Here is a 17,447-nt window from a genome sequence, read left to right on the forward strand (position 1 = left end):
TCCACAGGACCACCAGTGAGAGTAATTTTTATTTCAATCCAAGTCAGCTGCCTCATTGTTATGCTCTATTAAAAGATCTTGACTGGGAGGCACAACTTAAGTGGAAACCACAACACTTCCAAGATTTCTTCCCTTATTTTCTCCGTCATATCGACTAATAGAATGGTTTGGATTGAAAGGTATCTTAAAGGTCATCCAGTTTCAACCCCCTTGCCATGAGCAGGGACACCTTCCACCAGACCAGGCTGCTCAGGCCCCATCCAGCCTGGTCTTGAACACCCCCAGGGCTAGGGCATCCAAAACCTCTCTGGGCAACCTGTTTGTAACTAATCCCAATTCCCTGAAACTCAATCATTCCTTTCCTGCACCTTTTCGTTTATTTTGTTATAGATATCAACTCTTGATTTATATGTGGGTACTGTCAAAAGAAAGTTACACAAAATTATGAATAGGACAGAAAGCTCAGGTGGCAGAACACCACACCTAGAAATCAAGACCTCAGTTGTCACGTGGAAGCTGCAGAAAGATTCATTGCTTGGTTTTTTGATACTTTTCCCTCACCTTCAACAGACACCCCTAATGCTCACATGTAGAAACTGATAAGTCAACACACAGCTACAGGTAACAAGCTGCTTTTTTTGGTGTATGTTCATTTCTCATTCAGGCATATACTGCAGCTGGAATATTGCAGACAGGATGCTGATACTGAGTTTGGAAATTCAAATTTTCCACAAGATTTATTTGGAGACTACACTCCACCATGAGATGCAGTTCACCTCTTGGTGCTCAGTCTAATAGGATCTTGTATTGCACAGAGTTTCTCATTTTTATAGCTGTCAACGGAGTATGATGAGCTCAAATGAGTTTTCTTGCAACTATTTTGGCTTAAATACTACAAGATCGAGGTGATGAGACTGAGAAATTCTATTTTAATACATGCTGGTAAAACTCCAGGCAAGGGGGGAAAACCCTTTTCAGTTTTACAGAAAAAACACCAGATGTCTCCCTCCTCCTTTTATCATAGATAGTGCATTTTTTTCCCTGCTGTCTCAAGTCAATTTTCTACTAGAAAAATGCAAGTGTACTTGCAGTACCAAAATAGGAAGAAGAGACAACCAGAAATGCAGAAGGCACAGGATTTGATGCTGCAGATACTATTCACAGTATTTAGTGAACAATACCCACTCTGCATCAAAGTAAACACAAATTACGGCCTGTTCATTTATACCAAACACTGGGTAACTGAGACTCTGATCTCCTGTGACACCAGATATGTAAATTAATACTTCAAAAAGAAATATTTAGAAAACTTCATGTAGAGAAAAAAAATAGGCTTTTATTAGAGTACAAAATAGAAAGAATCCTGTTTCTTGAAGACTTTTGGATTGGTCTCAGGCAATTAGTCAGTTGCGTATCTTGCTTTCCCATCTTTAAATAACCCTTTTTTCTCCTTTTCTCAGTTTTATCAAACCAATAGTAATGCTTCACTACATCTTCTCTGGCTCTGAAATCCCTCACTCCTCTTGACTTTAGCTGTGCAGTACCCTCATAGTGCATCTGTTTGTTATACCTGTTTACAAACTCAGTGCAAGTCCATCAAGAAGTATCTTAAATATTTTCAAACCATATTCTTCATTCCCAAGAAGAAGTGAATACACCAGTTAAAGTGATTATAGCAATGGCTCATGGTAAGCAGTTGGTTTTTCTGCCACTTTGGGGCAGCTCCAGAGACCTGTGGGGTGAGGTGCAGCTTCTGAGCTCTCCTCAGAGTCACCCACATGCTGCTGGTTACTGCAGGATGGTCTTTCCACTCTCCCACAGACACAACTGTGTCTGGAGCTCACTGCCTTGGAACTCTAGAATCAATGATGGGATAAAATCACCAGGCCTGCAAGAGTGCATTCCACTACCAGGTTAAAAAAAAAAAAAAGTCTATATTTCCTCTAGCTTTATGGGTACAAGATCCTCTCTAGCTTCTCCCAGTTCTGGAAGTACTCGCAGTCTGACTGACCTCCAGTATGAAAGGGTTTTGTTCATGCCCTTTACCTCTTGGTTAGCTGCAGTTAAAACCAGGAGAGCTCTTGGCATATCAGGTCACAATCTGAATGAGTGTGAGGCATAGCTGATCTCACTTTAAATAAAGTCTCAATAAAAATACCCTGCACCTCAGTGCATAAAGAATAAAACTTTGTTTGAGTCCACTCTGTGAAAATAATTGTTCCTTGTCAGCAAAATGAATTGGCAGAAGCTGAATGCCATATTACAGCATGAGCAGAGCTTTCCCATGCAGTGCTGGAGTGAAGTGCTCGAGGCAAACGAGTCCTATTCAGTGTATTCAGGGCATATCACAATGCTACAGAGCCACAAACCACTGACTATCTCAGCTCATTTGTCATGAATGCTGCCTCCATCTTCCCTTGTTTACCATCACCCAGAAAATCTCAGAGACAATATTTATTGTCAGGAGTGATTTTTGCTCCAGCATTTGGGCATGCAAAATTCATCCAGCCATATGCGTCCTCCACTGAATGGTGTCCACAAGGCAGGTCTCAGAAGTTCTGGGCTCTACTTTTGGTGCCAGCCTCATTCAGATTGAGACCTTTTGCTGTGAGCACATCACTTCAAAGTTTAAGGAAAAAAGGTTTGTTGAGTGTCCTTGATGTGCAGCTAACAAATGCTCTGATGCAACAAAATTCCAACTACTGATTCTACTGGGTGTGAAAAAGACACTGGAAAGTAGTAATGAATAAACAATAATAAGAAAAAATCAGGCAGGATGAAGCCTCACACTTGCATCTTGATTGTCCCTCTAATGACAGGTGTAATCCAGGGTGAGACAAAGATAAAAATAATTACATTTTGCAGTATTTTTACTTGCCAGTTGACTTACCAGGTCAACACTGTTGTCCCCATCCACCAATCTTGTAAGTTCTGAGTATTTTTTATTCTTCTTTTTCAACTTCATAATACCTTGATCTTTTAAAGTTCTGTTTTCATCTAAAAGCTCTTCCACTTTTTCCTGTAGTTTGATTTCAGATAATTTTAAACTATAGACATGATGGTGAGATTCTTCCAATTTTGTTCTGAGGAAGTCTTCAGTGTTCTGAGAGCACTGCAGTTCAGTCAGCAGGTCTGCCTGTTCTCTTCTAGTGTTCTCTTCTTTTTCCCTCAAGAACTTCAGGTTTTGCTGAAATGCCTTGAAGTGGCTTTTCACATCATGCTCCACATTTTCAATATAACTCTTCCATTCCATTTCTTCCCTGCCAGGGTGTTTACAGCCCTGAGCCCCACTGCACACTGACTGCAGCTTCTGCTGGAGGTGCTGCACCATTCCCTCTTCTAACTTGGATGTCAAAAAAGCAGCATGGGCATTAAGATCTAGGACTTGCTTTTCCAGCCTAGATACCTCACCCTGAAGGTAACAGTCCCTTTTCCTCAGTACTTCTGTCTGTTGTCTCTGCCTTTGTTTGTAGTGCTCAAAATATTCTGACTGGCTTTTTATTTCATCTTCCTTTGTCTTCAGCTGCTCCTGAAGCCAACGCAATTTTTCCTTGTGCTTCTTCTCTGACTTCTTTTGGTTTTCAACCTATCATTTCAGTGAGATGTACAGTTAACAGCTTAATATCAAAGCTTCTGTTCCTTTATAATTTTTCTTAATTTAGTGATAATTCTACCCTTATTTTCTGAAAATTCAGGAATGACACAAGTAGAATTTTTTTAAAGCCAGTAAAATACTGCATTTAGAGCAAAAATAACCTGCTTTGTCATTTCAGCCATCACCAAAACATCTCAGTAGGAACCAAATAAAACAAACTCATCCACATCTGCTACTACGTGACATACAGGAACCTTTTAAACACATTTTTGAATGTTCTAAAGTACATATTAAACCAAAATAAACCTTAGAACTATAATTCATATATCCAGTTCTGATTTATACAGTAACAGATCCTTAACACTGACAGTACTGTAGCACTGGGGTGCTACAGGCAGGGGAGCTGTGGTTCTGTTACAGAAAACGGGACACACACTTTCCAGAGCCCAGGACTTTTCCCATTGCTCTTCACTATACCTGTCATCTGTCAGCTCCTCTTATGGGACTGCTGGAAAAGGAGACAGGAACAGATGCCTTTCGAAACACTGAGAAAGGCTTTGGTATTTTCCTCTGCACTACAGTGTTTGAACACAGAGACCTGGAGGTGAAAGATGCCAGGAGAAGGCAGAAGAGGCTTTCATGAGTCCTGCACTGCCCTTGCTTTGAGCAGAGCAAGAGCCACCAGCATCACAGGGACATTGCAGCAACTTTGAAGCAAGACTGAAGGCACAGAGACATGAAGGAATGACTTTGGTTTTTTCAAGGACTTCTTCAGATCAGTCATTTTGATCATCAGTACTTTCCTGTCTGAGGCATTCACTGGCAAGGACTGGCCAGAAGGAACACTAGGCTGAGAAGTCAGGTAGATGTGGGCTAATATTTTGTTTTGTTAACTCTTGATGGGAATATATGTCTAAGCTTCCTGAGTCTTGAAAAATACATTTCACTTTTAATTACAAAAGCAAAGACTATTCCTCATTCTTGGGAATCTTGCCACACAATACTGGTGTCCTGTTGAAGTATTCAATTTTGACCTAAAATGCTGATAAAATGAAAGGATATCTTATCATAAACAGAATTGAAAGACACTGTTTCACTGAAGCCTGTTCCTGAAAACCTTTCATTCCTTCTCCATTTTCATGAATCCATCAAATAAGCAAACTAGATAAAAATGCCTGTTCTGTGGGTCTAGAAAGATAAAGTCTGACCTAAGAAGGAGTGCACTGAGTATGTCCTAGGGAGAAAGTAAGAAGGGGGAGCTAAATTTAATCAAGGGCCTGAATGAGAGAAATAACAGCAGTGCTATCAAAACCAACAGAGAAATAGAAAGATGGGAGGCAAAAAAAAAAAAAAATCCAAAAATTATTCTTATTTCTTTGGTTGTAGCAAAAGAGAAAGGCTGAGACCATTTATTGCTTAAAAGCAGAGGTCACTGGAGATGAACTTGACTTATAAATTACTGTCAAAAAGAGGAAATAAACCAAATAAACCAACTGTCATTTGCAGCAATATCCCCTCACCAAGTGCATCAGGTCCTCCTGGATGCTTTGCAGTTTCCCTTTAATGCGCAGATTGGCATTTTCAACCTGGTCCAGCTTCACACAAAGCTGATCAATCATCACAAGAAGTGTTTTGTGGGACCGCTCCAGCTCTTTCATCCTGTGATAGTGAGAATGAACATTTTTGCTCAGTAGATACCACAGCACAGTTCCAGAAGGGTAAGTGGTCACAAGCAATGCATCAATTTATCTTTATTTTTGTATTTGGCCCCCAAAAATAAAATAGTAACAGAGTTTTGATCACTAATATAACAAACATTTAATTATTAAGAAGTCTACTGGGGTTTGCACATTACACTGGAGAGTGTCAAAATTGTTAAACATAACACCTTTCTGCTGACTTAATAATACCATAAGCAAAAACTTTTACAAGATTTTTGTTCAATGGAGTTTGGCATGCTAGATGATGTAGCAACTCACCATAAAGACAACCACAACACTTCAGTCTCTGCACGTACCTGATCATAGGATTGTGGCAGGTTCACAGTCAGTGAAACTCAATTTTTATGACAGTAAATGCTTCCCATCAAAATTAACATTAGGGGCAACCTACAAGTACCTATATTTTAGGGGCTGAAGTGAAAATATCTTACTTGTACCATGTCATCAGTGGGTACTAAACCTACAGTGAGTAATTGTATTGACTTTGTCCACAAAGATGGATTTTGACAAAATACAGGTTTGCTTTGCTTGTTACTATTCAAATGGTAGTATAAAATTACAAAGTATTACATGAAAATATTTTTTTAAAAGATTAATTATTATTGTGAAAAAGACCATTATTAAATATTTCCGAACAAAATTACTTGATTAATTAAAATAAATTAAAAATTATACAAATAAGTGTTTTAATTACATTTATATTTCCTATCCTTTTTAACTTTTACATTCTTTAGAACAGTGCTGTTGCTGACTATCAAAACCTTATTATTCTAGTCAAATGTATAATTAATGCTTAATGGCACCTTAATCTACTGTAATGGTTAGCACTGACACACTAACTTAGATGAAGCTTTCTGAAAAAAGGAAATTTTTTTACGACACAAAATTCCAAATTAACTCTTATTTTAAAAGGAAAGGAATATACTTGACAAACAGAATTTGCATCATATGAACATTTAAGAATGAAACATCCTGAGAAAGCTGCCTGATTATTTGCAACAGTATGTTAGACCATGCTGTAAATCTTACTTAAATAATAATTCTTAAAAAAATTATTATTGCATTTCTATTCTGACAGCTATCCAAAATACACATTAATCTTCTCCAATAACAAAAATTCTCTTCACTCTAAAAACACAGAAAGTCTTTATTTTTACTGGTTCTCCATGTATCATTTGACAACCAGTACACAGGGCAAAGTGAACAGTACATTTGTCACATAACAATAAATTTTAATGCAAAGCCCCCCTTCATTTACCTATTTCTTAGGATGGAATCTGACTCCACATACTCCTCTAGAACATTTTTCAGTTTTTCCTCAGACTTTTCCAGCTCTTTTATTCTGATATTCAAATTTTCTTCTCCAGCACTGTTAACCTTTTCATCAGGTGTGCCTGCATCTTCTAATTCCTGGAAAACCAAGGAAGTAGCAATTTTAACACTGAAATTCAGGAAAGCAAATCCTTCATTACTGGGCATTCTAATACAGTAACAAAATTCTTGTTCTCTTCCAGATGAAGGATCCATGATGGAAAAAGAGCCCAAATTAGATTCTCAATGTACTAGAGTCTAAGCATGCAATAACAGAATCAGCCTCTGGTGATCAAATGAACAGTCCTTCTTGATTCTGAACACATTTATTATTTATGAGAAAGTCTCATTTCATTAGCCCCATTAGCATATGTGAAGGGAGTTGCTGTTTACAACATGAGATCCCCATAAAAGATTCAGTTAGACTGATTAATAAAGGAATTAGTCATCAAAGTTCTGAAAAGAGAATAATTTCCTGTTAACCATGGGAGTTTAACACTGAGTGTGTTTACTTTGGATAAATATATTACATTATTATTGTTTCAAGACAGAAGACTAAAAAAGCATATTTACTATTCAAAAGGCATTCTATAACTATTTCAGAGAAAACATCCTGTTTATTTAATTGGTATTTTGTAATTCTGCATGCAGTATTTTACTTGTATCTACTTCACTTCTGACAGGTCATGAAACCATAGCTCAAAGATATTTTCAAATTTGGGCTTGAGAAGGCAAGCTAAGGCTGGTTCTCTTCTGCCTCTTTTAGTCGTAGGTCTAAAAATTCTTCAGAAACTCACTTCAGTAAGTATAGTCTTATAACTGTGTTCTGGTTTCTGCTGAGACAGAGATAATTTTCTCCTTAGAAGCTGGCATAGCGCTGTGTTTTGGATTTAGGATGAGAATAATGTTGATCACACTCTGATGTTTTGGCTGCTGCTCAGCAGTGCTTACCCTACATCAAGGACTCTTCAGTGGCTCATGGTCTGCCAGTGAGGAGCTGCACAAGGAGCTGGGAGGGAGCACAGCTGGGACAGCTCATCCAAACTGTCCAGAGGGATATTCCACACCACAGAGCTTCTTTCTCACTATATAAACTGAAGGGAATTACCCAGGAAGGGACTGATTTCTGTTCAGGAACTGGCTGGCCATTGGTCAGCAGGTGGTGGGAAACTGCAGTGCAAAGCACACTTGCTTATCTTGAGTCCTGTTAAATTCTCTCTCTCCCTCCTTATAATTACAATTATTAGCATCAGCATATTATTGTAGTATTATTTTGTCTCAATTATTAAACTGTTTGTTTCTCAACCCAAGAGATTTACTTTGTCTTTCTGATTCTCCTCCCCACTGGTGGAAGGAGGGTGTGGATGGAGCAAGGAAGTGGCTGCACAGTGCTGGCTGTCAGCTGGGTTAAACCTCAACCAGCTGGCACCTGTGAAATGCCTGTGAAATGATTTTGCTACACTTGTGTTGATTTGGAATTGGATCTGTTACTGGAATTCAGCCTGAGTTTGGATTGATTACCAAGGAAATAATGCAATTACTATTTTTTTTGGTAGACAAATGCTAAATCTACAGTGCAAAGAGGAAGATAAAAGTAACTTTTTTGATGTTGATGAGTAGAAAATGGCACAAAATTCAGTAAAAAGATTTAAAAAACCAGTTCTCTTATCACCTTATGTTTTGATGTTTTGTTATGTGCTATTCACAGGTTCAGTCAATTACATAAAGTAACTTTGGTCAATTGTATGAACTCACTGGTCTTGTGTCAGTTGCACAAGGACCTAGAGCTGAAACAATTCAGGCACTCCTCAGCCCCTTAAGAAGCCATGATACTTAAAAGCTTCAAGTATGGATAGACATCAAATAAATCCATGTGGACAACAAAGTTCACACCTCTTTGTGATACCAAGCCCAGTCTCTTCTCAGAGACCATGCCTCCCTGAGACATGTTAACATAATTATGGCTGTCCCCTGGATGGTATCATTTCTCAAATGGAACAGTATCTTCAATGCAAGCTCCTTGAGACAGCAGTATTTTGTTTTTGTTATTCATAAATAGAATAAACACCCTGTTCTCTGACAATGGTTATCCCTGAACAGCACTGCAAAAGGCACATATAATAACAGCGAACATTGTCATTTTTCTCATTAATAATTTACAGTGGAAGCCAAATTAACATCATTTGCAACTGTAGTATGAGCCCAGGAAAGCTGTTAAACTGACACAAGCAATGAGACACTTACAGTTTCCTTCTTCACTTATACAGCAAGGACAGACGGTTTGAAAGCTGTGTCACAAAAAGGGAAAATCAGGCCCAAATTCTGTGCTTCAGTCCATCTTGCATGGACTGAATCACAGAATAATAGAATCACTAAGGTTGCAAAAGATCTCTAACAGCACCAAGTCCAACCACTAACCCAGCAGTGCCAAGACCAGCATTAAACCATGTCCTCAAGTGCCACATCCACCTCTGAACATTTCCAGGGATGGTGATTCTACCAGCTCCCTGGACAGCCTGCTCTAAAGCCTGAACATGTCAACACACTGTACTCATTCCCAGCTTTACAGCAAATACCAATATACAACAGATAGTAAGACTGTAATGATCTGTTTGCCGAAAGTACAAAAGTGCAGAAAAAAGACCATCATAAATGCAATGGGAAATGTCAGCCCAATCAGCCAGTTTTCTTGAGACAGCTGTCACCTGTGCATTACAATGTAATGACAAAACACATAACCACATTAGGAAACAGAACTGTTCATACCTTCTCTGCTTGGTAAGACCCTCTCCTGTCCGTGCAGTGCGCTTATCGTGGCAGCCACATGCTCTGACCAAGTTTGTGCTTGTAGTTCCATATTCAAAACAGTGACGAGCAAATCTGTGTCTATGAGAAGTGTTTCTTTGCCAAGTGAATCCTTGTTCCTTCACTGGCGCCAGGTTTGATTATCTCAAGCTCTGTTTACCTTCTGTTGTGGTCCTTTGCTTTTGAGCGATGCCAGGACTCCATCTCGTAGTGAAGGCTTTATTTTCCCACATTCTGTCATCACACTGCTAAAACCCTTAACTAAAACATGAAAAATTTCTATTTGAAAACACATTCTAGAAATGCTTGTTCCTTTTGAACAATATATTGTGAGCAGCACATTCTTTTGGAGATTGAGATTCCAGACTTTGCATGATCCTCATTTCCAAGGTAAATTGTGCTTTCTACCAGGGTTACTCTGACCCTGACATCAGCCACAATTTGCTGCATGTGACTGAATTAATCTTGTGGAGTGTCTCAGCTCCTTCTGTAGGTAAAAGCTCTTGTCCAGTGATTTTTTGTGCAGAGTTCTTCTCTTCAGAGCCTGATAATTATCTCAGAAAACTTGCTGCTTCTGAGGCTGATTCCAGCACCTTCAACAGCTTCCTCTGTCCTTCCTTAGTTGCTCATTGCCTTAGGTTATTTTTGTCAATCATAATTTCCAATTCATGTGATGTCTTATTGTAACCAGCTACTTCATGTTGGAGTTCAGTGTGTCCATGGGAGTAGACTTATGTCACAAATATGATTTTCAAGAAAATGTGAGGGAGGAGAAAGTGATCTTCTAATATTGTGCTCTTAATGTTCGCATCTTGCCTCAACATTTCAGAAATAATTAAAATTATCTATTTCTTCATATTGCCTTTCCAGTTCTGAAGTATTGATTTGTTTTTCCCTCTTTGAAAGAGTAATATTTTTTCATTTTCTAACCATTCTCTTAAACAGGTCTTTGCAACTTCCATTTTTTCAGTGTGTGCTTCACCCCAAATTTTCCTTGCAGTTCAGGTGGTCAATGACTGTTTATCTACCTCTGCTGGTTGAGGTTGTGCCATTTTTGCTAATGATGATATTCTTTTATTTCACCTGAGAGGATGTAATGATTTCCAAATATTCATGTTCAACTATTTCTCTGCTTATCACATTTTTCCACATGCCCATTTCTCCAAGTCCTTCTTTCTTCTTGAAGACATAACTGAGCACAGCACATCATGCATTCTCTTTTCCTGACCTCTCAGGCCACCATGGAATCTGTCATTTTCCCAGTGCTGTCTTTACAAGACATTGCCTTACTTTTCAAAAACATTCAAAGAATCATATTTCCCACATAGTTCTCACCCACTTTAAAGTTTTCATACTTCAATCTACCATTTTGCCTTTCTCCAAAACCTTTCTTTCTGCACCTGTGGATTTCCATCTTAGGAATTTAATATGAATTTGACCACTGCAGGGTAGTAATTCTTTATTTGTTTCCAACTTTGAACATTTTGCTTCCTTGCAGCTATTTACTAGAGACAACTTAATGTCAAACACTTAGCTTTTTAAATATAGATATTAAAAAGGAGATCCTGTGTTTCTTGGGTGAAATGAAAACCACATTTGTTGAAAGCATGCAGTATGGAGTCAAAAATCTCAGTAGTGTAAGAAAACCATTTGGTAGGTAACAGTTCACATAGCAGCCAGTAATTGCACTTGTATTTTTTCTGCTGTTTGGTTGGTGGGAGAGTGTAAGTCCTGTTTGTAAATTTTTTCAGTGTTTATGATGTGCTGGTCCTTATTTGATTGTGAAATCATTCCAACTTGAAGCCATATCTTTAAAAAAAATCTCTAATTTTAAGTTCAAATATTTTGCAGCTTCAAGCATTATGCAAACTGCTTTATTAAAAAAATGCACCAATTTAAAGCTGTTTAATAAATATTTTCTGTATTTTTGCATGTGGACTCAGCTTTTCACTCCATAGCTTCTTTTAATAGCCTGTAAACAAAACAAAACCAAAACAGAAAACAAAAACAACAAAGAAAAGAAAAAGTCTGCTGAGCTTTAGATAAAAAACATTACTTTAGAAATATGCGTTGGTATTGAACCCTAAATTCACAGACACACAATACCTTTCTCAATGTTTTATATTACCTTTAGAATAACTAGAACCAAAGTTACCATCATTAAATCACCTGGTTTGCTTTGAAATAATTAACAGTGTTGAAAAGTCCAACTATAATTAAGTATCTTAAAATTGGCTTTTCTGTGTTAATCAGAGACAGATTCACCTCTGGCAAGATGAATTAAAGAACATTGCCCTTCACACCAGCACCACAATGTGATGTGCATTCCTAGAAATGTCAAAAGCTGAGTAGTTATGTGGCTACACAGTCACTACCCCTGTGTTATCTCCTCAAAAAGCTTGTCACCAAGCTTGAATTTAATTACCTAAGTACTTACTGTCAACAGGAAGAGTAGCACATTATATCAGCACAATGCATTTTTGGAAGACTATTAACATTTTCAATTTTTTTTTTTTTTTTTTTTTTTCTCTTTTAATATAAGGGGAACCCAGAACACTATCAGGTAATATCTGTGTGGAAAACTATAAATCCCTTGAATGCATAGTATGTCAAAATATTTTAAATAGAATTTTTAAAATACTGGTGATTTCACTGTTTATTGAATGCTTATAAAGTATCTCTAGACTTGGCCAGTGTATCTTTCAGCATATTAAAAGCATATATATTCATCCAGCTGTTAGCACCTCTAACTGGGACTGGTATAAAAAACCTGGAGGAAATTCCTAAGGCAATAGTTTGGTGACTCTTTTAACATTACTGTTTCAAACTTATCTTAACCAAAATAGCATCTGTCTTATCTGATCTCATCCAAAAATTCACTTTGAAATGTGGAAAGGTGAATAGTTTACTACAAGGCTTCATCTTTCTTCAAACACCATTCTGTAAGCATATGCTAATTTTTTTACAAAATAAACAAAATTTCAGAAGCAAATACTGAAAAATACTGTTCAATTTTGTTCAATACTGAAAAATTTTGTTCAATTTCAACTATTTTTCAACTTCTAACAATTAAAAGAAAGCTCCTACACTTTTAAGAAAACAATAATACCTGAGAATTACATTCTACCCATCTGGATCTGTTACCATTTTATTGCAAAATTTCTTGAAAAATAAAAAGCATATGCAGCAATGCTTGTAATGAAAGCCCAGAGCAAGTTCCAAAGAGCATCAACAGAAAGATGATAACTGAACATACTAGACCTGAATAAACCCTAGAAAGAGCCCATAATAATACAGGTCTGATTTTTCAAAAGTATTTGAGATCTGGGCAGTAGAAAATAATGTTTCATGCTAACAATATTGTTCCATGCTCATAATAGTGTCTCAGGGTAACAATTGTCATCATTCTTTTTATCAACAATTGTCATAATTCTTTTTCATCATACAGTACTGATTGCAGTTTCAAAGATGTTGATTAAACTCCCACCATAAGATTACTTGAAGATAATTCACAACAGATTACAAAGAAGAAAAAGCTTAGAAATCTTGTAAAGGTAAAAGCATTGTGTATTATTGAATTAAAAACAAAGCCAAAAAGCCAAGAGTAACAATACAAATACTGTATAATATTCAATAGCTTTAAAGCACAGTTTAATCCTCAGTTAGGCTGCTGAGTTACCATCCTTCCTGAAAGGCAGTGTGGAACTTGAACTGCTCCAGGGCAGAGGACTGGGACTGATTTTCTAAATTGCATTTCCCTCTTGTTCTCTGTGAAAGGTGAGCACTGGTGCTATGGCTCCTGCCATAGCTGCAGAAATTCACTGCCTTTTGCACTGAGCTGAAAGAATGAGCACACTGGGAAGGACAGTGAGAGTGATGGCAATGTCTCAAGGGAGAGGCACAGAGGATTTTTATCCTCACCTTTTTCATGTTGTGTCATTCACACTGCAACCTTCAAATTGCCTCATAAAAGGGAAAATTTGTTATTAATCCTAAGTTATATCATGGCCTCAAGGATCTGGAGGAAGTGAAACAAAATAGGAAACTTCCTATTTTGCATGGGTGGTTATGCTCACAGGGCTTCTTAGAAAGAAAAACTTAAGCCAAGTGGTTCTTTGCCACCTCTCCATCCAGCATGACACAAGGCAGGAACCTACAGCAATAACTGAACTTTTCCATTCTGCTCTGCGAGAATGGAAAGCACTCACTGCAGCTATGGCAATCAGTGTCTTTGAATACAAAATCATTTCTCAGTGAAAACCCAATCACTTTCTGCAGAAATCTAGGAAGGAAAGTATCCAAGTTGGACTTTATAGGTGGCTCTTCCTCTCTGTGCAGGTAAAACCAGTATGCCCTTCCTCACGGTTTCAGGGTCTTACAAACAATCTCCAAAACATGGCAAAATCTAGGAGTCAAAGACTGAGTACAAAGAAATGTAAAGAATACCAACCACACGTCTTGGCTCAGTTGTGTCATCAAGGCCACAGAATGAATGCTAGTGAAAAAAACAAAAAAAGGAACAAAAACTATAACATAAGATCAAAAGAAAATGAGGAAAAAAGAAAAGAAAGAAGATGTAAGATATGTAATATGAAATCCAGTGACATTACATCAGTTAGTCTTACATCATTAATTGAGTTGATCTGAAAGAAAGACACAATATACCAATCTTACTTTAAAAAGCAGTAAAAAAATCAGTATATGAGGGGAGTTTTGCAACAGCAAAATCTGTGGATTCATATATATTAGGCTTGGTTTTGTGATTCACTTAAAGAAGTACTTATAATTACACGTACTAAAGCTTTCCTGAATCAAGGCTTACCAAGCCAAGGGCACAACCTAAATGCAACTGAAATAGCAGAGAATCAGCTGCAAGAAGAGCACAGCATGTTTCAACAGCATTTGTTCCTAATATATGAACTCACAGATTAAAACTGAGATTTTATATCATTCTTCTGTATAGCCTCTAGAAACAGGACCGTTTGCTGAAGAATATATAGGGTAGAAATACTGCAATATTCATGTTCTGATTTGACAGAATTTTATACAAAACTTAAAAATTGAACCCACTCCTAAAGGAAAATGAAAAGTCATACTCAGATACAGTAACTGTAAGTGTTGTATTGCCCTTAGCTACCACCAGCTATAAATGCTATAAATTCTACTTTCCTTTGAAAGAATAAGACTTCTCTCCACAAGAAATTACTGTGCTCAGTATCAGCAGCATGTAGGTGTCAGTCTGCACCCTTTAACACATTAAACCTTTAGAAGAACAATGAGGTAAAATGATAATATTCATTGCTTCCCTGACAACACAACCTTCCTTTGGGCCACCAGAATGGGATTTAACCCTAGGGAAAAAATAATTCAAATGTAATAGAGATAGAAGGAAGCCCTCCACCCATCCAGAAGCTGAAGGTCAATACAAAGAGATGAAGCTTTTTTGAGGTCTCTTGCTAATGTAACATTAAAGCAAAGAGGATGTTAATCATTTTAACTCATTACCAGCTTTCTGCTAAGCTTGTGATTAAGCTCTTTCTTTTCCAGTCCTTTTCCACATCCATCCGGCTGATGAACCAGCAGAGATAATGCTATTTTCCATTTCCAAAATTATCAGCTGGCTAATCCCATACCTGCTCTGTAAACTGTAATGGCAGTGCCTTAAAGGCCTACGTTTTGGCAAGAGCAACATCTAGAGATGTTTATTTTTTAGAATAGGTGAATAAACAGTAATATTTGAAATAGTTAATATGTACAAATTTTGTCTATCCCTCAACATTTCTCTGCTTTGAGGAGTAAAGTGTAGCACTTTAGACATCACTGGCTGCTAGGCAGGAACAGCTTCAGGTATAGACATGGTCTGGGGCAGAAGAGGGTAAAGGCAGCAAAAGGGCCCTTTTAAGGGTGAAAAGAGGTGAATAGTGCCTGTGTTTCTCTGCCAGTGGCACTGCTCTCCCAAGGGATGCAGACAGACCAGCCCCAGCCACGTCACTGTGGGGTGACATAAAGCAGCAATTAGAAACATCAGCAGACACCCCAGCTTCTGCAGGCTCTCTCCTGCTCTTCCACAAACCCAGACAGGTATCACAGTCTGAAAAGTGCAGGACAAGGTACAGCAGAGGGGAGACAACTACTGTGGGAGCAGAAGGGGCCGAGGGAGATGCTGAGGGAAATGGAATGGTTGCTGGAAGTGCAGCTGGGAGGACTGCCACATCCTGAAAGCAGATGAAGGGATGCTGAGATCAGAGAAGGGTGAGGAAGAGACTCTTCCACACCCAGTGAGCTGCTCCCTGAATCCTCCCTCTGTTCTGCCAACCCCACTGACCTCTTTCAACTCCCTCCAGAGTCCTGCAAAAGCCGTCCTTTTGCCCTTTTACCCATTCTCATCCCAAGAGAAAAAAACAATGACTGAGAACTCCACTAAGGTCTCCATTCAGCCCAGCAGTAGGTTTATGTAGGATTACATGCCCATAACTGCTGAAGAAAAGGAAGCTGGGACTTCTTGTTGGCATCCAGGCACTGGTTCAGCAAAGGTAACATAACCAAAACATTCTGCTGGGGCTAGAGAAAGACCCATTGTCATTCATGCTCTGCAGAGCAGCCTGAACTCCACAGACCTGTGAAACACCTGAGCCCACACTCCACAAACCTTGTGCCATCCCTAGTTTGGGAGCCAAAGTGACACAAATTAAATTGCTGTCTGAAGCCCTGATCAGAGCTTCCTTTTTCTTAAAAAAATCAGATCCATTATATTAACTTTTTTCTATATTAAAACAAGAAATACTCCTTAATTGTAGTGTTTCACAGGCACTTCCCTAATTTTGTTTTATTTTTCAGTACTTGAAAGTTTTGCAAAGCAATGCTATCCAAAGAATAGGGCTGAGCTAACCAAGTTTTTCAGAGACAAATCTCTGTTCTTTTTTGATCTAAACCACAGCAAATCCTCCTTCTACTAGTATAGAGTCTCCTCAGACTCCTTGATTCCTTCCTGTAATTGACAGAAATCCTGGATAGGAAATAATTTTGAGCATATTAGAGACAGAGCTGCATTTCATGCAGTAATGACTCAAACACAAATTTTATCTTGTCTTAAAATAGATTTTGTGATATTAGGTTAAGTACTATTAACATCAGTGCAACAGAGAAAAACAATTTTCTATGGGGAAAAAAGTTCCGTTGGTACTGTCCAGACAAATTTACCTTTTCCTCAATTTCTTTGAGTTGCCTCTTTTGAAGTTCTATTTTATCTTCTAGATCTCGAATTCGCTGGAACAGAAAATAGCAAAATAGACATTATTATATCTAATTTGAAAAACATATGAATAAAAAAGATAAGAAATAAAGATAAAGAGAACAAATGTCCATTATTAATGTAACACTTCCTTTACAGTTATATTAGGCATTTCCATGGCAGAATTTTCCAAGTTTCCATGAAACCATGGCATTTCAAACAAGCTGCATGTTCAGAACGTCATGTTTATACCAGGAAGTCTGCTCATCACCACTCATTAATCATCATTTTAACATATACACACAGACAATTCCATTTTGCATCAAAATTCTTTTTCTGTGCAACTGCCAGTTTTTCTGCTTATCCAGACAGTTAGAAGATTACACTGTCACATTTTCTTTTAACTCTTAATTTTCATTTCCTATAAAACATAACCATACTTCTAGCATAGTCAGGCTATACCAGAGCAAAGAGAACACACAGATTTTCAGTTTATCACAAAGATGCCATCCAGAGATTCAGCTCTCTCCTGTTACCAGTCACCTCCCACCACAGCCAGATGGAATGTTTCCTTCACTGTAGCTCCCCATATTTTTAAGGATTTTTCTTGTTCAGTTTCACAAAGATTCTTCAAAAACATGACTTCTGCTGGGTCCACATATCTTATTCTTTTCTGTATCACATACCTCATTTTTTCCTTTCTGTAAGTCACATTTTTTTCTTATTGTTTATTTTTCTTTTGATGTTGAGGATCTTATACAATTTAGATGCATTTTATTACACT

The 17,447-nt window shown here is 37.8% G+C and overlaps 1 protein-coding gene across 23 annotated transcripts in view; it reads right to left on the reverse strand.

Moving 5' to 3' along the window:
* JAKMIP1 (janus kinase and microtubule interacting protein 1) overlaps nt 1-17,447 on the reverse strand; it is a 224,658-nt gene that overhangs the window by 73,886 nt on the left and 133,325 nt on the right. For 14 of the 23 annotated variants that reach the window (XM_064418699.1, XM_064418697.1, XM_064418687.1 and 11 more), the window contains exons 1-4: nt 9,394-11,376; nt 6,575-6,726; nt 5,116-5,254; nt 2,891-3,586 (exon numbers count right to left, since the gene is read on the reverse strand). In XM_064418699.1, coding sequence (XP_064274769.1) covers nt 2,891-3,586; nt 5,116-5,253 — 834 coding nt within the window. In that variant the 5' untranslated portion in view covers nt 5,254; nt 6,575-6,726; nt 9,394-11,376. Of the gene's footprint in view, nt 1-2,890; nt 3,587-5,115; nt 5,255-6,574; nt 6,727-9,393; nt 11,405-13,882; nt 13,959-16,632; nt 16,699-17,447 lie in introns of those variants that run through there. The other 9 variants (XM_064418704.1, XM_064418708.1, XM_064418701.1 and 6 more) reach the window with 2 other exon arrangements.

Source organism: Passer domesticus, chromosome 4 (genome assembly GCF_036417665.1).
Source record: "Passer domesticus isolate bPasDom1 chromosome 4, bPasDom1.hap1, whole genome shotgun sequence".
Lineage (NCBI taxonomy): Eukaryota > Metazoa > Chordata > Aves > Passeriformes > Passeridae > Passer > Passer domesticus.